Here is a 22,740-nt window from a genome sequence, read left to right as displayed (position 1 = left end):
AGAGGGGCAGAAGAATTGAACCCGGGACTGGAGTAGATGGTCTTACATATGGATCCCAGCTAACCATGCTTCTCAGATTTATCTTTTGTAACTCTCCCTTGAATCTGGATTGGCTCTATGGCTTTTGATCTCCAGAATGCTTCAGAAATGATGCTACAGACTTCTAAAAGTAGATCACAAGACATGTTACAGTTTTTGCTTTGGTCTCAGAATGTAAGCACTAGGGGATGTGCTGTCACCCGAGGGGCAGGGGGAGTTTTGCTTTCATATTGTGAGGAAACCTCAGTTAAACAAAAGGAGTGTGAGGGAGAAAAGGGGGAAGACCATCTGTGAATAGACAGATGATGCTATTGAGAGTGATGCTTGAGGAGCTACCAGCTATTCCTTTATCCTAGTCCAGGCTCTAAATACTAGGGAAACAACCATTTGGGTCATCCAGTCAAATTGAGCATTCTGTTGACGGCCCTAGACACCACTGAATATCAACCACATTTGAGGCCCAGCTAAACCTGGTTAAGTCACAGGTTGATATTTTGAAGTGGTTTATTGTATAGCAATAGATGGCCTAAACATGAAAAAGTAAAGTGATAGAAGTCATTTTTATTTCTCCAATTTTAAAATATAAAATTAATAACTAGACCAAGGGATTTTTATGAGTTATTTTCATTGCTAGATCAGCTTTTCTTTAAATTTTCTGTAACAGACTTTTCCCACTTGAATTCCTTTTCAGAGACTGCAGAGAGAGTGGCATTGTCACAAAGGTGTTTCAGGTGGGCCAAGGAACACCAAGTGCACTCTCCTTGGAAGACAGTGTGGATGCTGTTCTCAGAGAGTCCTCAAAGCAGGCAAGTAAAGAAGTGCCAGCACATGCAGATAGATACCACGTTATCTGTTCTTTCTCAGCATTGGTGTCTTCTCATTCGTTTAATAATTTCTATTCACAAATCCCGGCATCAGTCACTGCCAGTATCTTCAATGATTTCTTGTAAAGTAAAGTAAAGTAAAGGCCCTCCCGTTGATCATCGATTTGCTCGAGCGGGCCCAGTAACGTCTCCATTGGAGACTTTGTTGTTACTGTGTTTGGCATATCGAGTACGTCACAGGGAGCTTGCCAGGCCCTGCCGTGCGGGCGAGATATTCTCGGTAGCTTGCCGGGCTCTCCGAGAGGGGCGGAGGAATCGAACTCGGGTCGGCCATGTTGGCTGCGTGCAAGGCAAACGCCTTACCGCTGTGCTATCGCTCTGATTAACCCTTCCTCTCCCATTAGAAATTCCCACCTTGTGTCACTGCCCATGCTTCAGTATCTTCAGCAAATCCCGTGCTATTTAAAGAAAGCAGAAACGTGTAATCTCAAATCCCAGGGGATTAGTGTCCATCCTCAATCACCCTTTCTTGCTTTCTTTCTCCAGCAAAGCTGAATTGTGTTTTCATTGTCGTTACTGCTTCTTTTATAAAATGATGTCAGTAAATGGTCACTCTTTCTTCTGATCGATCTTCCCTATGCATAGTAAGCTCTAATGTGGCAGAGAACATGCTGCCTCGCTCAGGTCATGTAGGAAACGGCGATAACATGAGTGTGTCTGTTGAACAGATGCACCAGACTAGTAAAGTCCTGGGTGGCAGAGACTGCTATTATGGTGAAATCTTTAACTCCACATAATTAAAATATTACCTTTCTGGAGGATGAATTAAACTGTTTCAAAAGAAGTTGAGATTTCAGACCCTGGGTTGTGGATATCAGTGTAGTAGATCCAAGGGCCAGAGAATAGACCAACCCATAGTTAAGCAACCAACCAAAAAGTCTCAATCAAAAAGTTCTCATGGGGAGACATTTTGTTTTTGGTGACTCTTTAGCCAGAGGTAGGCTAGAAACTAGAGAGATGTGATAGGACCCAAAGAATAGATTCAGGCATAGTGTGAGGCTCAAATATGCTTAGGGCAGGAGTCTGCATTGGACATGTACGACCAGTAGAGAGAGGCTGAGCTTCTGTGTATCGGCATATGCTTTAGTCTTAAATTTAGCACAAGAGTATGAATCCACAGTGAAGAAATTATAGATTAGAGTTTTTATTATTGATTTACTTTAGTTTGGGGGCCACACCCAGCAGTTCTCATAGCTCACTCCTGGAGGTGCTCAGAGATTGTCCCAGGCCTCCTTATGTAACGTATGTGCTTTGACCTCTGTCTCTGATCCCAATGGAGTTTTTAAAACCCAGTAAATGATAGATTATACATATATATGTTTGTGTATATATCTATATATCTATATATCTATATATATCTTGGACCAGCTGCCTGTACCTTTGTATCTTTGATCCTTAGCCCTGTGATTATTGTTTAGACTCCTGTTGTTACAAGATTTTGTTCACTCATGCTACCCTTCCCTTCACTTTTGGTCACTTGTCTAGGACTTTCCAGCTAGACATGCTGCCACACCAGATACAGAGCTGTGTCTTTCCAGAGTAAAGTGAAACATTGGTCATTTAGTAAAAATACTGTAAACAGGTTCAAATAAGAAGTGCACATTGTGGCATTGCTTCTACCATCGTTTTGCTTTGCTTTGTTTCATTTTTCCTTTGTCTGAGGGCTGAGGCTCAAACCCAAGGCCTCACACAGGTGAAGCATGCCCCAGATCTCCACCATGTGGCTTAATTTTCTTTCAGACTCAGAATCAACCAAATGCTTGACACACAATCTCTTCATTTCTAGGAACTGAAAAATGGATTTGTTGGATCAAAACTAAGGAAGAAATATAAAAATGTTGAAAGTAAACTGGGTTGGAATGTTAACCTTAGAAAGTTTTCAGGTATGATATGATAGGATAAATACAAGGTTTAGTATTTGAAACTGCTTGTTTTCTTGTCTGTGAAAGGGTTGGAATAAGATGGGAACAAGAAAGTAAGCTTTAATTTTAACTTTCGAGCTGCCTTGGTTGACAGCTGAAGCCCATGAGAGATAATCATGCAGTTTAACAAAGTGAAATTTGTTGACTCATGGCCAGGGAAACCATATAGCAGGGAAACCACAGGGGTGTCTCAGCAAACCAGGGAAAATATGAGTTAGAGGGCTTGGGGGGAGAGTGGAGTCTAGGTAAAATTCAGGTGGAAGCAGACATTTGATAGTCACAAAGCAAAGTGGCGCTGAATGTGAAGTGGTCACCATCTGAGCACTAACTGAAGGGAGGGATCAGTTACCTCTGCACCTGCAAGGATAAACGTAGGATGTGGTACTCAGAAATCTTTCGATGAAGCTAAGCACCAGGGTTGGATACTGAGGCTGCTTCTCAGTGTCAAGGTGATTTAGGTCCTTCAGGTGTGAACAGGATACTTTATTCTTACCCACCTCACTCCGAAGAATAAAGTTTCTATAAATTTCTGATTTTAGAGAGCAAGAGTTTCCAATAAGAAACAACAATCACTCAGAGGAGGAACTTTGTACAGTTACAAGTCTCTGAGGGAAACACTGTAACTTCCCCTTTTGGCTATTGGAACAATCTATTTCCCCAGTCTGATGTGAAATGTGGAGTGTAAGCGGGGCAGGTTTTCTGCCTGTCTTCCCCCCACCCCTGCATCTGTGCTCATTTCTTTCTTGGTGGTATTTCACTGAAGTGGGGCTTCTCTACATAATTGCTACTTCTAGGGAAAGAATGTGTTGACAGCAGTCCTTTATGAAAAGCTTTTCAATTATGAAGATCTGTGTGCACAATCCATATATAATTACAGGTATTTACAGAGGCTGCTTTTGATGTAATTGTAGATCTCAAGGTGGGAGAAAGAACGGACCCTAAAACTCTGAAAGATCTTCGCTTCTCACACAACTCACTGCAAACTCCAGCTTACAGTGAAGAGGCAGGCTCTAGAGTGCCCCCGCACCAGTCCCAGGTAACTACATATCGTCCATATATTTCACATTCTCATGAAAAAATTTAAGGGTGTCTCTTGGGCTTTCACTGAGCACCAGCAGGTTTGTTTTTTTGTTTTTGTTTTGTTTTGTTTTGTTTTGCTTTTTGGGTCACACCCGGTGATGCTCAGGGGTTACTCCTGGCTCTGCACTCAGGAGTTACTCCTGGCGGAGCTCAGGGGACCATATGGGATGCTGGGAATCAAACCTGGGTTGGCTGCGTGCAAGACAAACACCCTATCTCTCCAGCCCCAGCACCAGCAGTTTTGAGGGGTTGAGAATATTGCGATACACAAGAAAGGTTCCTCAGTCCTAGGAGCTTACATCTTATTGGGCCTGAGGGCAAGTAGGTAATAAAGATGTAAATAAACAAAAAATTTAAATGGTAAGGCTGGTGGTGCGATGGGTATTTGATCACTGTATAATTGAAACCCAAGCACAAAAATTTGTAAGTCTACAACTATACCTCATGGTGTTTCACTAATAAAAATTAAAAAATAAAACAAAACAAAAAAAGAGAAATCAGATATATTGGAAATATATTAAAAAATGTTAAGGTCATGATAAAGGTAAGGATAAAATGGTGATTCTCAAAATAAATCTCTAGAGCAAGAGCATGAATATCACACTAGAAGTGCATGTCCTTAGCCCCACACACGAAACTGACTGGACTTGGTGCTCTGTGGGGGGCCCATTAATCTGTTTTAATTGCTCCTTTTGGTAGATGCTCAAAGTTGAAGCTACAGAGGAAGTAAAGTGCATAATTCCTAAACTTGGTTACGCATCAGAATCACCTGGAGGGAACTGGAAGAGACTTTCATCCATGGGCTTCATCCCAGGTTTATAGAATTATACAGAAGGATGTCAAGAGGGGTTAGGTGGGACTCTTGACATCCTTCTGTATAATTCTATAAACCTGGGATGAAGCCCATGAATATACTTACACTCCCACCTAATATACTTACACTCCCAACCAGCGAACTGGGTTATCTCTGCTCGGCTCTGGTCAGTCATTGACATGAAGGCCAGCAGGTTCATGTTGCTTCTGAATTTGCAAGAGAAAGGAGAAACCTGCATCTTTAGACTTTAGGACTTAATTTCAAATGCTAGCAGCTAATTCAAAATTGGAAATGTGTGTGGACTGATATAAAATTTTACATGCCAAATAAAAGCCAATAGCAGACCAAATTTGGTCAGTAGACCACTACTTTGCAAATTTTGGTCAAAACCATGTTGGATCTGACACAAAGCAACTAAAAATAGGACTCTTCCCCATTGTCTATAGTGTTAAATCTGGAATCATAAACCCAGCCCACAGGAGTCTGTTATTCAGAGACTATTAGGGTACATAGGGCTGAGTGCGAGAGAAAATACAGTGTTGACTTCAAGTAAGTGACTTTCAGAATTTTCTTCTTTTTTTCATTCATTCATCATCCTGTTAATCGTCGATTGCCTCAAGCAGGCCCCAGTAACGTCTCTTTCATCCTAGCCCTGAGATTATATTTAAGGCTTTTTAGGAGAATGAGAATTGAGAATTTCTTCTTAAATTGGAGATTATATATATCTCTTGATATAAATTGATACACTGAGATGGATACAATATCATTTCTGTGATATTTGTGTCAAGATGCATAAAGACAAAACCAAATTGAAGGAGATTCTGCCAATGAACTGGCCCGTTTCTCTTCCCAAAAAGTCAAGATCATAAAGGTATAGGCAGATTGAACTCTGGCAGATTGAAATCTTTTAGTTTAAATGAGACAAAAGACAAGAAACTAAATGCAAAATGTAATACTGGACAGGATCTCAAGACCAAGGAAAATTAATAACTGTGAAGGACATCATTATTAATGAAATAGCATAATTAATGAAAATTGAATTGATTAGATAGTAGTATGTTTTCACAGTAAAAGTTTCCATTTTGGTGATTGTACTGTTGCATGGAAGGAAATGTATTTGGAAGTGTTGAGGAGCAAAGGGACATCCTGACTGCACCTTCCTCTAGTTACTTATACTATCATTGCAATTTTTCTGTTAATCTGAAATTATATCAAAACATAATGTTACCAAAATAAATTAGTAAAATGAAGATACTATTACCTGCTTCAGCAGGTCATTCTAAAATGCTAGGCACATTTGGTTACTATCAGACCCTCTGTACGAGTTAGCTTCTCCCCTCCAGGAGTCTTCTCCTTTTGTTCCATTCCCCTGATACTCAATGCCTTGGGTGCATTGCATTCTCAACAGACTTTCTTTTAACTTGTATTTTATTATTATTATTTAGATTTTTATTAGTGAAACACCATGAGGTACAGTTGTAGACTTACAGACTTTAGTGCTTGGGTTTCAGTTATAAAATGATCGAGTACCCATCCCTCCACCAGTGCCCATTCTCCACCACCACTGATCCCAGTATCCCTCCCAACCCCCATTCTCCCCATGAACTGTCCTGCCATTGTGCCTTTGCAACTGGATTTCCTCCACTCGGACTTCCCATTTGACAAACTTAACTTTTCTTTTTTTAATTTTTTTTGTTTGCTTTTTGGGTTACACCCAGCAATGCTCAGGGGTTACTCCTGGCTCTGCACTCAGGAATTACTCCTGACGTTGCTGGGGAACCATATGGGATGCCAGGGATGAAACCTGGATCGGCCTCATGCAAGGCAAACACTCTACCCGCTGTACTATTGCTCCGGCCCTGACAAACTTTTCTTTACCTTCCACTTGACGAACTTTCTTTTCCCTTCCCAAGCCCTGTTTAGGAGAAGCTGTCTAGTACAAATGAATCAGATGATACTGTTCTCTGCTTTTCCCTTGTGGCAGGCGCCAACCCTGCGTTACCATAGAGATGTCTGTGTTCCAGTGTTTTGTGTGTAACCAGTTCAGCTACTTAGACTCAAGGACCATGTAATACTTACTTTTGTCCACTTTCCTGCCACAAATACAGTGCCTGGTATAAAATGAATGGACACAAAAAAATGGATAGTGAGCTAAATGTTCACTATTTCTATGTAACTGTGCACAGTTTGTTTTTGTGGCAAAGTACTTTTATGTTTTCAAGAAAAATGGATCCTAACTAAGGTTTTGTCTTTAAATTTTATCCAAGGCACCATAATTTACAGTACTCTAGTGATAGGGTCTTATGCACACAACATTCTAATAGCACACCCTTCACCAGGATGTCCTCTTCCTGCCCCCCTCTGTCTCAGGTTCACCCCCACATGGTACAATTTTGCCCTGCCGTGGAAAGCTCAGTTCTGTATAACTCAGTTATTTGTATTTTATTTTATGTTTTATTCCACACCCAGTGTTGTTGACTGAGAGTTAACCCTGGCTGTGTACTCAGGACTGCACCTAGCAGTGCATGTGGGGCCTTACATGATGCTGGGAATTTGAAGCAGGGTCAGTTAGATACAAGGCTAGTGCCTTAACTCTTGGACCATTCCTTCAATAAACTTCAATTTTTGTTTGTTTGTTTGTTTGTTTGTTTGTTTTGGGGTCACACCTGGTAGTGCCCAGGGCTTACTCCTGGCTCTGTGCTCAGAGATCACTCCTGGCAGGGCTCGGGGACCATATAGGGTACCAGGAACTGAACTAAAGTCAGTTGTTTGCAAGGCAAATGACCTACCTGCTTTAATGTTATTCCTGCTTTACTATCATTTTATTTATTTATTTTTAATTAATTTTTTCAAAAGGAATAACCATGAGATGCAGTTACAAGACTGTGCATGATAAGATTTCAGTCATACAATGTTCCAAAACAATCCCTCCACTAGTTTTACTATCATTTTAAACGTCTATCTGAAGTAAATTAAAATATCTTGTAATAACCTTTTATTTATGAAATATATATCTAAATGTGAATATTGCTAATAGTTTTAATGTTGGGTACTAGGGTTATAATTACTTATGACTTTCCACAAGTGATTTGTTAAGAGAATTCTGGATATAATACAAAAGATTAAATGAAACTTTAATGGAAGTTTTAAAAACTTTTATCATAATTTATCTATAGTCTTAATTTTAGTTTCCTAGTTTTGCACACATAGCTGGCCAGAAGAGTTTGACAAGCACAGAGATCACAAGAATTCAAAGGGAGACAGACTTTCTTAAGTAAGTATCACTTACTCTTTGCTATTTCTTAAATTCTAAGATGTATTGTGGATAAAACCAGAATAGTAAATAATAGTGGCGTTGCCCAACTCTTAACTTTTTTAATTAAAGTTTTGTACATAATTCCAGGAGGATTACTCCATAACTTAGAGGCCAGCTGGGTATCCTAGAGGAAAGGGCAGTTCAGATAGAGAAGGGAGCACCAAATAAAGGGTGTTTGGAGGATCCTCCAGGAGGGGAGATGCATGTCGAAAGTAGACTATGGACTAAACATGTTTGCCACTCAATGCCTCTTTTGCAGACCACAACACCCAAAAGGAGAGAGAGAACACAGGGGATTGCCCTGCCACAGAGACGGGGGGGATGGGGATATGGGGGTGGGGGGATATTATCCATGGTGGTGGAAAATGGGCACTGGTGGAGGGATGGGTATCTGATCATTGTATAATCGAAACCCAAGCACAAAAAATTGTAAATCTACAACTGTAAAAAAAAAAGAAACAAAAAAAATATATATATTACTTGAATAAAAGTAATCACAAAAACAAAGAATGAAAAGAAAAAGTTTTGTACATAATTTTAATTTTGGGGGGGCTGTTGGGCCATATCTCGTGGTACTCAGGGTTTACTCCTGGATCTGAAATCAGGGATTATTTTTAGTGGGGCTCAGAGGACCTTATGGGGTGCCAGGGACCAAGCCCAGGTTGACTGCATACAAAGCAAGTACCCTCTCTGCTGTACTGTAATAAAAATTATGTTTCAGGGCTGCTCCAGCCACAAAGTTTTGTGTATTTTAAAAGTATTATGGGTATATAGTAAACTGTCTTACTTAAGGAGTATAATTGACACATGAACATAAATGTATGTACAAAATGTGTATATAGTATATATGTATATATAAAAAACTTGAAGCCCACCACAATAAAAAAATTAACAGCTTTTATAAAAGCAATATGAAGACTTCTCAAAAAATTGAAAATAGAATCACATATAACACTAATTTCATTCCATATATTTAAAGAACATTAATGCACTAATTTGAAAAGATATATGCATGCCTATATTCATTGCAGCACTTTCAATTTTTTTTGGAGACAAACCAGACAAGTTTTTTTTTATTATTATTATTTTTGCCTGAGAAAAACCTGGATTTATTGATTTACAAATTGTTTTTCCAGTTACATAACTGTTGTGTATTGGGGTTCAGTAGTTCTTGTCCAGCTGAATCGAGGAACTTCAATAATATTTGAAGCTAGTTTCTTCTTTGATCTCACGTTTATTTCTCTTTTTGAACATTTTTTAATTAAAGCACCATGATCTACAAAGTTATTTATAGTTGATGTTTAGACATACAGTATTGCAGCTCTGATCCCACTTCCATTGTCAGCTTCCCTCCACCAATGTTCCCAGGTTCCCTCCTAAGTTCTCCCCCAACTTCCCCCTCCCAACCCAGCCTGCCATCTTGACAGGCACCTTTCTAAGTTTGGATGTCTCTCGATTTCAGTGATTTTGACTCTGGTTTGGATATTTGGCTCTCTCATTCCTTAACACCACCTACAAGTGATTTCAGCCTGGCTTTATCCTTATTCCTCTGTCTTCATTTAACATGATGTATTCCAGTTCTATTCATGTTGCCGTGAATTGCATGATTTTATCATTCCTTACAACTGTTTAGTCTTTCCTTATGTACATATACCACATCTTCATGATCCACTTACCTGTGTTTGGACATCTAGGTTGATTCCAAATCTTAGCTATTGTACTGAGTACTCATTGTAGAACTTTTTAGAATAACTGAAATCTGGAAACAACCCAAGTGTCCAGTGAAAGATGAGTGAGTATAGAAATTGTGTACATATACAATGGGACACTACTTAGCTTAAGAAAAGATGAAATTTTTAAAAATTGTATAACATTTTTTATTAAAGAGCCATGATTTACAAAGTTACTGATAGTTGTGTTTTAGGCATACAATAATCCAACACCAATCACTCCACCACCATCAAATTCCCTCCACCAGTGTTCCCAGATTCCCTCCACATCTGAACTCCTGCTCCACCCCCACCTGTCTACTTGATGGACACATTACAAAGTTTCAGTGGTTATGTCTCCTGTTTTCAGTTCTGTTGAATCTGTGTTATGAGCATATGGATATATCCCTCATTATAGAAAAGATGGACTCTTTAAAAAAATCTTTATTGTGGTACTGTGATATTTACAATATTGTTAATGATGAGTTCATGCATACATCATTCTAAAACCACACCCATCACCAGAGTACCCACTTCCTTCCAACAAGATCCCAAATGCTCCTCCATTTCCACACTCTTCCCACTCACAAACTTAGTACCATGGACTAACCCTCCAGTTCTGTTGCCTTTGGACAAGTGTTGCTCCCTTACTGTGTGCATCTTTATTAATTTGGTATTTTTGGATTGAGATTCTGTGGTTTACAAAACTATTATTAATGGCCTCTCATGCACATACTTCCTGTACCACAGTCATCACCAGTGTACCCATCTGCCTCTCCAAAGGACTCCAACACCTTCTTATCACCTCATCCACTCCAACTCAATTGTATGGATCAGTTCCCGCATTATATTGCCTTTGGATCTTTGTTGCTACCTTGCTGTCTATCTTTAAGTTCCACATATGAGAGAGATCATTCGGTATATGTCTCTTTCATTCTGACTGACTTCACTCAGCATGATACCCATTGACATAGTGGGAAATTGCATGAATTTTTTCTTATAGCCCAGTATATTCCATGGAGTAGATATTGGATTTTGCCCATAACCTCTTCTCCATTTATTAAACAATAATATAGGGATGAATTACAATGATTCATACTCAAATATTAAATTAAACATTCATTCATGGGATAAATTCCATTTAGGGTTTTATCTATAATTTTATTCTTTAATTTGGTTTGATATAATATAAATTTTTTACACATGTATCTATGTGATGGACATTGGTCTGTATTTTTTTGTCTAATACCTTGATTCGTTTTTAGTATGAGGGTAGTTTAGTTTTATAAAATGAGTTGAAAAATATTCTCTGAACTTTTTTAGTTTATGTAGTAGTAGTATTATTTTCTTACTTATTTGTTAGAATCTACTGGTGAAGGCATTTCACTCCAGAGTTGGTTTTTTGTTTGTTTGATTTTGGACCATACCCAGTGGTGCTCAGGGTTACCCCTGGCTCTATAGTAAGGAATTACTCCTGGCGTTGCTTGGGGTACATATGAGATGCCAGGGATTGAACCTGGGTTGGCCACATGCATGACAAACATCCTACCCACTGAACTATCATTCCACACTCTGGCACCTCCAGAGATGTTTTTTATTTTTTTATTTCATTTTTTCTTTTTTGCTTTTTGGGTCACATCCGGCGATTAACAGAGGTTACTCCTGGCTCTGCACTCAGGAGTTACTCCTGGCGGTGCTCAGGGGAACATATGGAATGCTGGGAATCGAACCCGGGTTGGCCGTGTGCAAGGCAAACGCCCTACCCGCTGTGCTATCTCTCCAGCCACAAGAGATGCTTTTTATTTTTTAATTTTTTTTCAGAGTTTTTTTTTTTTGGTCACACCTGGCGATGCACAGGGGTTACTCCTGGCTCATGCACTCAGGAATTACTCCTGGTGGTGCTCAGGGGACCACATGGGACGCTGGGAATCGAACCCGGGTTGGCCGCGTGCAAGGCAAACGCCCCACCTACTTACTGTGCTATTGCTCCAGCCCCCAGAGATGTTTTTTAAAGTAAGATTTTATACTATACATTCAGTTTCTTTAATATATATATACATGTATATATATATTCAGATGTATGGTAAGGTTGAGCTGATAGCATTATCTTCCCTATCTCTACTGATTTTCTATTGGTTAGTCTATTAAAAATATGTTGGAATTTATGACTGTACTTACGAATTCATCTTCTTATCTTTGCATTTCTGTCAGTTAATCCTTCATGTAATTTGAAGATCTATTGTAAAGTGTGTGAAATTATTAGGTACTCTTGATAAACTGGTCCCTTTTTCATTATGAAATACCTTTATTTTTCTTCCCTTTTTTTTTTTTTTTTTTTTTGGTTTGTGGGCCAAACCTGGTGGTGCTCAGGGCTTATTCCTGGCTCTGTGCTCAGGGATCATTGTTCCAGGTGATGATCAGGAAACTATAATTGATGACATGCATTGAACTTGGATTGACTGTATGCAAGGCAAAAATATAAACTCCAACATATTTTTAGTTGATTAAACAATAGAAAATCAGTAGAGAAAGACAGGATACAACCTTTTTCTTTGTAGTCTTATTCTCTGTAGTCTCTTCAGCCCAACTTTCTTTTACCCAGGAAATATTCTTTGCTCATAAATATTTGTTTGGTATTAATATAGTCACTTCTGAGTTTTAATTTTTGTTTTCATATATCTTTTAAAAATTCTTTTTACTTTTGGGCCTGGCCTTGCATGTTGCATGTGGCCCACCCAGTTTAATCTGGCATCCCATATGACCCCCCCTAAGTACTGCCACTATAATTCCTGAATGCAGAGGCAAGAGGAAGCCCTGAGCATTGCCAGATGTGGTCCAAAAACAGAACCAAACAAAATTATTTTACTTTTAACTTATTTGTGTCTATTTAAAGTTGACTTTTTTTAAAAGTTGACTTCTTTTAAGTAGTAAATAGATGAGCTTAGAATCTGACAATATTGGCATTTTAATCGGGGTATTGGGAGTATTTGTATTAATTCAGTTATCTTTGTATTTTAATTTAAACCAAACATCATGCAATTTTCTGTTTGTCTTATCAATTCTCTGTTGCCTTTTCATTTTTTCTGCTTTCTTTTGGATTTATTTATGGGTATGTTTTATGTTTCCATTTTATTTCATATTATTTATTGTCTTATTATCTATAGCTTTGTGGTTGATAGCATGTTTTAAACTTGTAGTGTATCTGAAAATACTATTATGCCACTTTCTGTATAGTATAAGAACATTGTGGAAATACACTTCTAGTAATAATATTCTTTGTGTTATTGTGACCATCCTTATTATACAAATGTTACTTATCTTTTTATTTATTTTTAAAATTATTATTATATTTTATTGAATCACTGTGAGAACAGTTATAAAGCTTTCAGGTTTAAGTCTTGGTCATACAATGATAAAACACCGATCCCTTCACCAGTGCACATGTTCCACCACCAAGAACCCCAGTATAACCCCATTCCCAACCCTCCCCCTGCCTGTGTGGCAGATGATTTTCACTTTACTCTCTCTTTACTTTGATTACATTCTATTTTTCAACAGAACACCCATTATTACTATTTGGAATTTTTCCCCAACTATCAGACCTGCCGAAAATGCATCATTAGATAATGGGTTTTCTATTGCTGATAATGAAGAGCATTTGATGTCGCTCAGACACGATAGTGGCCCCACAATTTTGGATTTCTGATATTTTAGTAATTAAGTCCAGAGGGATTTCTGCCAGAAGCTGCTGGGTTCCAAGATTGGTTTGTGTGCCTCTGAAATTATAGCCGTTCAGGAGCAATGGAGCCGTTCATGGGCGGCAACTCAGGGTCTTGTCCAGGCGGAGAGAAGGGCGAGTGGTGCCCTCCACTTCCAGAGGCCTCGTGTGTCCTGTCACTTCAAGCTCTTACCTTTCTGTCCAATAGGCTCTGAAAGATGGCAGTCACCATGCTGCCGCGGAGGAGGAAAAGGCAGAGGGACAAACACCCTTCCCCCTCCCAGGGCGGCTCGGGATGGGGGCGTAGCTTACTTCACAATCCAGAAGCATTTCTGCCAGAAGCCTCTGGGTTCCGAGATTGTGTGCCTCTGGGATCATGGCCATTCAGGAATGGAGGAACTGTTCGTGGGTGGCAACACGGGGTCTCTTCCAGGCAGGGGGCATTATTTATCTTTTTAAAAAAATTTTAATTAAACTATAATACATAAATTATAATAGTTATTCATAGTTGAATTTTAGATATAATCATGTTCCAGCATGATTCCACCACCAGTGTCAACTTCACTCCTTCCCCAACCCCCCACCCTAGCCTGCGTCTTGATAGGCACTTTTGAAAGTTTGTGCTACTCATTTTCTTGATTAATTATTGTTATAACTTACAGTGCTATGTTGAATCAAAGTGAAAGTGAGATTCCTTGTCTTCCTGACCAGGGGAGAAGCTTTCATGATATTAGTTGTGGGTTTTTCATATGTACCTATTCTGTACTGAGAGTATTTTTCCTTTTCAGATTTTTTGAGTGTTTTTATAAACGAATGTTTAATTTTGTCAAGTCTTTTTTTTTTAATCCAATTAGATCGCAATCTATTGGGATAACCATGTGGATTTTTTCTTCATCCTATTATTGATCAATGTTCACATTTTGAGGGCCTGTTTGGGCTATACCTAGCTGTTTTCAGGACTTACTCCTGGCAGTACTTGGGGGCTTATCTGGAGTGTTGCAGATTGTGCTAAGGTCAGCAGTGTGCAAGGCAATCACCTCATCTGTGTACTATATTTCTGTCCCTGAATTTTCACATTTTGTTTTGTTTCGTTTGGGGCCACACCTGACATTGCTCAGGGATTACTTCTGTCTCTGGGCTTTGGGAACCCTTCTAGTGGTGCTCAGGGGGCTATCTAGGAACCGTGGAATTGGAACTTTGGTCGGCCTTGTGCAAGGCAAGGGAAGGCAAGCACCTTACTCCAAGTACTGTCACTAGGCTCCTGAATTTTCACATTTTGAACCATACTTCCATTCCAGGATTAAATATCTCTTGAGCATAATGGGGGCTGGAGCGATAGCACAGCGGGTAGGGCGTTCGCCTTACAATAGGCCAACATGGCCGACCCGAGTTCGATTCCTCCGCCCCTCTCGGAGAGCCCGGCAAGCTACCGAGAGTATTCGATATGCCAGACACAGTAACAACAAAGTCTCCAATGGAGACGTTACTGGGCCCGCTCGAGCAAATCGACGATCAACGGGAGGGCCTTTACCTTACCTTTACCTTTTTGAGCATAATTTATAATGATTTTAACAAGCTACTATAATTTATTTTAAATATGTTGATAAGAGAATTTTAAAAATTTATTCAATATTTACTGTTTCTTGTGTTGTTATTTTCTTTGTAGATCTAGATTCTTGTTTGATATTTTCTTTGTTTGTATTATTTTTTGCTAAAGAAAATGCTTAGACATTTCTTGCAGTGCAAAAAAGCTAGTGATGAATTCTTTTAATTTTATATGTTAAAAAAATTCTTACTTTTCTCCTCATTCTGTTGATCACATTTTGTTGAGAATTCTAGGTTTATTTTATTTCATTAAAGATGCTGCTTCTTTATGTTCTGGCTTGTATTTTTTTTTATGATGACTTGTTGTCACTCTTCATTTTTGTTTATTGTTTTTTGGGGGCACATATGGCAGTGCTCAAGGGTTGCTCTTGGAGGGGCTCAGGACAACATATTTGTAGCAGAGACCAAACGAGTTGTCTGAATGCAACGCAAGTGTCTTACCCACTATACTATCTCTCTGGCCTCTTTCATCTTTTGTGGTTTGTTTGTGGGCCCTACTCAGCGGCACTCACAACCTATTTCTGGCTCTGTGCTCAGGGATTACTCCTAGCGGGGCTTGGAGAGGACCATAAGGATGGCAGGGGTCAAACCCTCTTCAGCCAGCTTCAAGGCAGGCACCCTGCTTACTGCACTGACCCTCTGATCCATTCTTTTTGTATGGTGTGTGTGTGTGTGTGTGTGTGTGTGTGTGTGTGTGTGTGTGTATTTTCTCCCCTGTAGCTTTTTTTTTTTTTTTTTTTTTTTTTGCTTTTTGTGTCACACCTGGCAATGCACAGGGGTTATTCCTGTCTCTGCACTCAGGAATTACTCCTGGCGGCGCTCAGGGGACCATATGGGATGCTGGGAATTGAACTCGGGTCGGCCGCATACAAGGCAAACGCCCTACCCGCTGTTCTATTGCTCCAGCCCCGGCTATTTGTTTTTTTGGTTTTTTGTTTTTTTTGTGAAGCAAGATTTTTTTTTATTAGTGAAGCACCATGAGGTACAGTTGTAGACTTACAAACTTTCGTGCTTGGGTTTCAGTTATACAATGATCCCTCCACCAGTGCCCATTCTCCACCACCAATGATCTCAGTAGCCCTCCCATCCCCCCACCCCATCCCCCCGCACCCACTGCCTCTGTGGCAGGGCATTCCCTTTTGCTCTTTCTTTCCTTTAGGGTGTTGTAGTTTGCAGTAGAGGTATTGAGTAGCCATCGTGTTTGGTCTATAGTCTACTTTCAGCATGCATCAGGCATCCCGAGTATGTGCAGCTGGCCTCCAAGCCATGGAATAAACCTCCTGGTACTTATCTCGGCTATTCTTGGGTGTTAGTCTCCTGTTTTGTTACTTTATATTCCCCAGATAAATGCAATCTTTCTGTCACTCTCTTTCTGACTCATTTCACTTAGCATGAGACTTTCCATGTAGTACCACTTGTATGTAAATTTCATGACTTCATCTTTTCTAATAGCTACATAGTACTCCATTGTGTAGATGTACCAAAGTTTCTTTAATCAGTCATCTGTTCTCGGGCACTCAGGTTTTTTCCAGATTCTGGCTATTGTAAAGAGTGCTGCAGTGAACAAACAAGTGCAGGTGTCACTTCGACTGGACTTTTTTGCCTCTCTGGGGTATTCCCAGGAGTGGTATTGCTGGGTCAAATGGGAGCTCAATTTCTAATTTTTTGAGAATAGTTCATACTGTTTTCCAAAAGGACTGAACCAGTCAGCATTCCCACCAGCAGTGAAGGAGAGTCCCTTTCTCACCACATCCATGCCAACACTGGTTGCATTTGTTCTTTTGATGACCCACACTTTATTTAAACACTGTGGTTTGCAAAGTTGTTAATGATGATTTGTTACAGGCATTCAGTATTGCAACACCAATTCCATCACCTTCCCTCCACCATTGTCTCCAATTTTGCCAGTCACCCCTCAAGACTTCCCTTATAGCAGTCCCATATTAATCTGTTTTATATTCCTTTTTACCAGTAAATTGATAACATAATGATCAAAAAGTATTTCTTTAGAATAAATTAGTGTAACTTGTTGTATCTAACCATGAAGACATTAAGTTCTTGTATGAGGGACTACTGAAATATTGTTACAAGTTAAGCTTTCTGTGTCAATTTTTTGTTAATTGAGATTAGTTGGCTTCTGTGTTACATCCCATCTAATCTGGTGTGCTGCTACTGGATTATCAGTGTTGTAGAGTTTGGAGATGTTGTGTGGCCACATGGGTTCTCCAGGAAATCTAGAATTTTTAAATGGGCAGTATACCTGGAGTTAAATTTTTAACTAGGTGGCAGCTTTAGGTGTAACTGTGACTTCTGGAAATACAGGCAGGTGTGTGTGTGGCACGGAGGCATCCTACCCATCTTCTAGAAAGTCTGGAGATTTCACTCATAGGAACCTGTGGACCTGAGTTTTGGGCAGGTTAATTTCCAGGTGGGACAAAGGAGTAGTTTAGCAGTGACTTTGGAGGGTGGGAGTGGCTGCTGGTGCTGATGTCTCAGCCTCTGGAGTGCCCGATGTCTCAGCCAGGAACAGGCATCTGAGAAGTGTTTTGGGCTAGTTTATCTCTCTTGAAATTTATTTATGAGTCCCTAGAGCAAAACCGGTATATGAGCTCACATGACAGTGGAGGCAGTTGGTGTGCATGACTGTTGGGGCTCCGTTGAACAGCTTTGATGTATGGGTTTCATAGTTTTTTCCAAGTGTTTGTTCCCTTAATTTTTTTTCTATTTTCAAATAGTTCTTTAATATCAATATGATTTTTATTTGGATTATTTTGATACTCTCCAAATCTTCCCTTAACATGCTTATACTTTCCTCTTCCTTAGATAAAGTGTTTCCTCCCTCATGGAAACATGAGAATGAGGAAAGAGCTACTAGAATTTACGGAATACAGCAAAAGTAGTGCAATGTAAGGAATTCATAGAAATACTGGTGTTCGTAAAGATACAAGAAAAGCTAACTTATCTAACCACACAGCTCAAGAAACTAAAAAAAGAACTACAAATGAAGCCTAAAGTAAGTAGGAGAATTTAATAAAACTTTAGTGAAAATCAACAAGATAGAAGTAAGGGGGAAAAACATAATACAAAAGAGAAATAAAACCAAGAGCTTTAAAAAATTATTTTTAACAAAATTGAAAAATCCTTAGATTCCTGGAGGAAATAGAGTAGAACACTTTGATAAATCGGATCAGAAAGGAAAGGAGGAGGAGGGGCCCCAGGGATAGTTGAGTGGTAAGGGAGCTTGCCTTGCACATGGCCAACCTGGATTTGACCCTGGAGCATCCCTGAATATCGCTGGGTGTGGCCCAGAAACAAAACAAAAAAAAAAGAGTGGAAGGACAGAGAAAAAGTTATAACACACAGCACAGAAATACACAAAGAACCTTATACCACTAAATTGGAGAACCTAGAAGAAATAGATATATTTTTAGAATCCTAAAACCTCCCAAGACTGAGTCAGGAGGGAGTAGAAAATCTGAACAGACCAGTTATTAGCAAACATTGCAACAAATAAAAATCTCCAAAATAAAAACCTAGGCCCAGATCACTTCACTAGTGAATTCTTCCAAACTTCCAAGGAGGGCCTAATCCTGTACTTCTGAAACTCTCCAGAAAGTTAAAAAAAAAATACCAGGGGCTGGAGCAATAGTACAGCATGTAGAGCATTTGGTTTGTATGAGCTGACCCAGGTTTGATTCCCAGCATCCCATATGGTCCCCGGAGCACTGCCAGGAGTAACTCCTGAGTGTACAGCCAGGAATAACCCTTGTGCATCGCCCGGTGTGACACCTGTCCCTCCCTCCTCCCCCCCCCAAAAAAAACACCAAACCAGGAATATTTGAAAACAGCTTTTTTTTTCACTGTCCTCCCATTGTTCATCGATTTGCTCGAGCGGGCCCAGTAACATCTCCATTGGAGACTTTTTGTTGTTACTGTGTTTGGCATATAGAATACAATCACGAATAGCTTGCCAGGCTAGCTTGCCGGGCTCTCCGAGAGGAGCGGAGAAATCGAACTCGGGTCGGCCATGTTGGCTGCGTGCAAGGCAAATGCCCTACCACTATGCTATTGCTCCAGCCCTGAAAACAGCTTTAATGAAACAAAAATAACCCTGTTACCAAAAGCATGAGCTGGAGCAATAGCACAGCAGTAGGGCTTTTGCCTTGCACGCAGCCAACATGGCTGACCTGAGTTCGATTCCTCTACCCCTCTCAGAGAGCCCGGAAAGCTACCGAGAGTATCTCGCCCGCACGGCAGAGCCTGGCAAGCTACCTGTGATGTATTCAATACGCCAAACACAGTAACAACAAAAGTCTCCAATGGAGACATTACTGGGCCTGCTCGAGAAAATCGATGAACAACGGGAGGACAGTGACAGTGACAGTGACCAAAAGCAGAGACACCACTAAAAACAATATTGCAGACAGTTTTCCTGATGAAGATAGATTCAAATATCCTCAAAGTTTTATTATTTTTTTTTTATTTTTTGCTTTTTTTTGGGGGGGGTCACACCCGGCGATGCACAGGAGTTACTCCTAGCTCTGCACTCAGGAAATACTCCTGGTAGTGCTCGGGGGACCATATGGGATGCTGGGAATCAAACCCAGGTCAGTCGTGTGCAAGGCAAATGCCCTTACCCACTGTGCTATCTACCTCTCCAGCCCCTTCTCAAAGTTTTAAGACACTAAAAAATAGTATATTAAGTCTAAAAAAAATCAAATAAAGAAATGGGACTATGTTCAAGATTCTGTACTATCAAAGAAATGGCTAAAATTAAAGGACACCCTACTGAGTAGGAGAAAAGTGTTTGCAAATCATATGTTGAGCCAAAGGGCTAATACCTGAGATGCATAAAGAACTAACAAAATTCATCAACAAAAAACACTCAACAAACCTATTAAAATGGGTAGAGCAGATGATCAGACACTTCTTCAAAGTAGACTTAAAGAGGATCAACAGGCATATGAAAAAGTGTTCATCACCACCGAAAATCAGGGAAATGCAAATTAGAAACTTCGACATGACCCAGCAGTTCCATTCTTTGATGGTAGTGGTGTCAAAGAATGGAATGGTAATTCCATTTCCAGGAACACAAAACTATTAATTTGTAAAGGTATGTGCACATCTCTGTTCATTTCAGCACTATTTATCATAACTTGAAAACAACACAAGTATTGTTACATAAGTAAAGAAATTAGTATATTTATGTATATATACATATATATACACACAATGAAACAGAGTTCAGCGATAAGAAAAGATAAGATGTTGCATTTTATTATGTAGAGCAGGTTGATCTGGTTTTGATCCCTGGCACCCCATAAGTCCCCCAAGACAGTTGGAGGGCATCATGCTAAGTGAAAATAGTCAGGAGAAAGGGAATTACTGAATGATCTTTCATATGTATAGTATAAAAAAACAAGGCTAGAGAGTAGGCAATAAACAAGAAAATATAAGCATGATACTGTCAACAGAACTGATGAAGTCAAAGTGGAGGCAGAGGTGTGAGAATGGACTCATGTTAGGGAGTGAGAAATATCAGCTCTCTAAGTGATGGGTATGGTGTAGTAGCTCTGTAAGCCTAGAATGTGAGTATTATACCTGCAAATATGAATATTTGACATTTTTTTCAGCCGACAAGATTGGAATAATGATGTGGTTCATGATAACAAAAGATTGTACAAGCAACTAAACACTCCAGTGCACAGTATCCAAACATGATAGATACTACGGAGAGATCAGATAAATTAAAGGATCAAGAATGAACCTTCTCAATAGCCTTCCAGAAAGCCAGGAAAGATCTAGCACTCAGTTTGGGCTTGGTGGCAAGGAAAGAAGTCAGAAAGTATAATTCAGACATTTCTGGAATTTGGGGGCTCACTCTTCTACACATCAAATTTAGTGTAATAGGAAAAGCCAGAGTCCCACACAACTAGAGATCAAGGCTGCTGATTAAATTCAGTCAGAAAATGAGATAAACCAGCCACAGGCCAAGTGCACCTGTGGCTCTCGGGGTGAGTCCACTTTGCAGTAAAATAAGTAGAGAAATTTCTTTCGCTCTGACCTGGCTTCATAACTCTGAGAGTAGTCTGCTTTTTCTTTCCTTGTATTTTTAAATTTTGTGTTTAAACAATATTTGAAAATTTTAGATTTCTACCTTATTTTCTTAATATAAACTCTGCGCACTGTGCCCAGCTAGGGTCCTCTCCTGTTGCAGGTGTGCCCACTGCCTTGCCACCCGCCCAGCCGATCCTTTTGCTCGCTTCTGTCAAGAATGTGGCTCTCCTGTCCCGCCCGTATTTGGCTATCGTCTCCCACCACCAGAAGGAGCACAGGTGAGCAACAGAATTCTTCAACACTTCTTTCATTTGTTTATCTGATTTTGGGAGGTTTGTTTTGGGGCAACACTCAGGACTTACTCCTGGCTCTGCACTCACTCAGAACTGTCTTGGGGGACTTATGGGTGCCAGGGATCAAAACCAGATCAACCTGCTCTACAATCTCTCCAGCTCCCTGATTTATCTGATTCTCATTAACAGTGATAGCACTGTACCTAGCTAGCTTACAGGCATCACGGATATAAATACTTACTGAAAGAACTACTTGTAAATTAATCTCTTAATATTGAGATTTCTGCTTAATGAAAATTCTGTCGTGGCCGCGTGACATTATGATTCTCATAACCAGCTGTAGAAAACAAAATATTTCACAATGCCTTTTCAGCAATTCTGATTGTTTGGGGGGAAATTCTAAACAATAATGGTGCATCTTTTGTCGAAATAATGAATGTAATCAATGTAGAGAAGAGTTAAGTAGAAATAATCTGCCTCACAGGCATTTGGAGGGGTGGGAGAGGGGGTATACTGGGGTTCTTGGTGGTGAAAAATGAATACTGGTGAAGGGAAAGGTGTTTGATCATTGTATGACCGAGACTTAAACCTGAAAGCTTAGTAACTTTTCCCACAGTGATTCAATAAATAAATATAAAAAGAAAATAAATAAATTAATTAATTAAGATGGAGTTCATGCCCAATTCAATCAGCTAATCAGTGGCTGAATAAATAGCAGTACTCCTACAAAAAAAAAATACAGAAAATTCTGGTTTGCAGTGCCATTTCTTTTGCCATAGGATCAACTAGGTATGCTGTAGAAGTTAATTTACTTTCACTATGTATTTTTTTTTTATGTAGGAGTACTGCTATTTATGGCTGGAGCGATAGCACAGCGGTAGGGCATTTGCCTTACAAGCGGCCAACATGGCCGACCCGAGTTCGATTCCTCCGCCCCTCTCGGAGAGCCCAGCAAGCTACCAAGAGTATTTGATATGCCAAACACAGTAACAACAAAGTCTCCAATGGAGACGTTACTGGGCCTGCTCGAGCAAATCGACGATCAACGGGAGGGCCTTTACCTTTACCTTTACTGATTAGCTGATTGAATTGGGCATGAACTCCACCTTATATTTTTTTCATTTTTAATAATTTTATTTATTGAATCACCGTGAGAGCAGTTACAAAGCTTTTCGTTCTAAGTCTCGGTCATACAATGAAACACCCGTTCCTTCACCAGTGCCCATTCTCCACCACCAACAACCCCAATATACCCCCATCCCACACCCTCCCCCTACCTGTGGGGCAGATGATTTCCACATTA

The 22,740-nt window shown here is 39.8% G+C and overlaps 1 protein-coding gene across 1 annotated transcript in view; it reads left to right on the top strand.

Moving 5' to 3' along the window:
• The window catches only part of DZANK1 (double zinc ribbon and ankyrin repeat domains 1), a 99,887-nt gene that overhangs the window by 18,345 nt on the left and 58,802 nt on the right, over positions 1–22,740 (top strand). The window contains exons 3-7 of the mRNA XM_056121720.1: positions 731–845; positions 2,710–2,806; positions 3,757–3,881; positions 7,928–8,013; positions 21,305–21,422. Of these exons, the coding sequence (XP_055977695.1) occupies positions 731–845; positions 2,710–2,806; positions 3,757–3,881; positions 7,928–8,013; positions 21,305–21,422 (541 nt within the window). The remainder of the gene's footprint in view (positions 1–730; positions 846–2,709; positions 2,807–3,756; positions 3,882–7,927; positions 8,014–21,304; positions 21,423–22,740) is intronic.

Source organism: Sorex fumeus, unplaced genomic scaffold (assembly GCF_029834395.1).
Source record: "Sorex fumeus unplaced genomic scaffold, SorFum_2.1 ptg000044l, whole genome shotgun sequence".
Taxonomy (NCBI): Eukaryota; Metazoa; Chordata; class Mammalia; order Eulipotyphla; family Soricidae; genus Sorex; species Sorex fumeus.
Note: the sequence above shows the minus strand (reverse complement) of the source record. Positions and strands in the feature narration are given on the sequence as shown.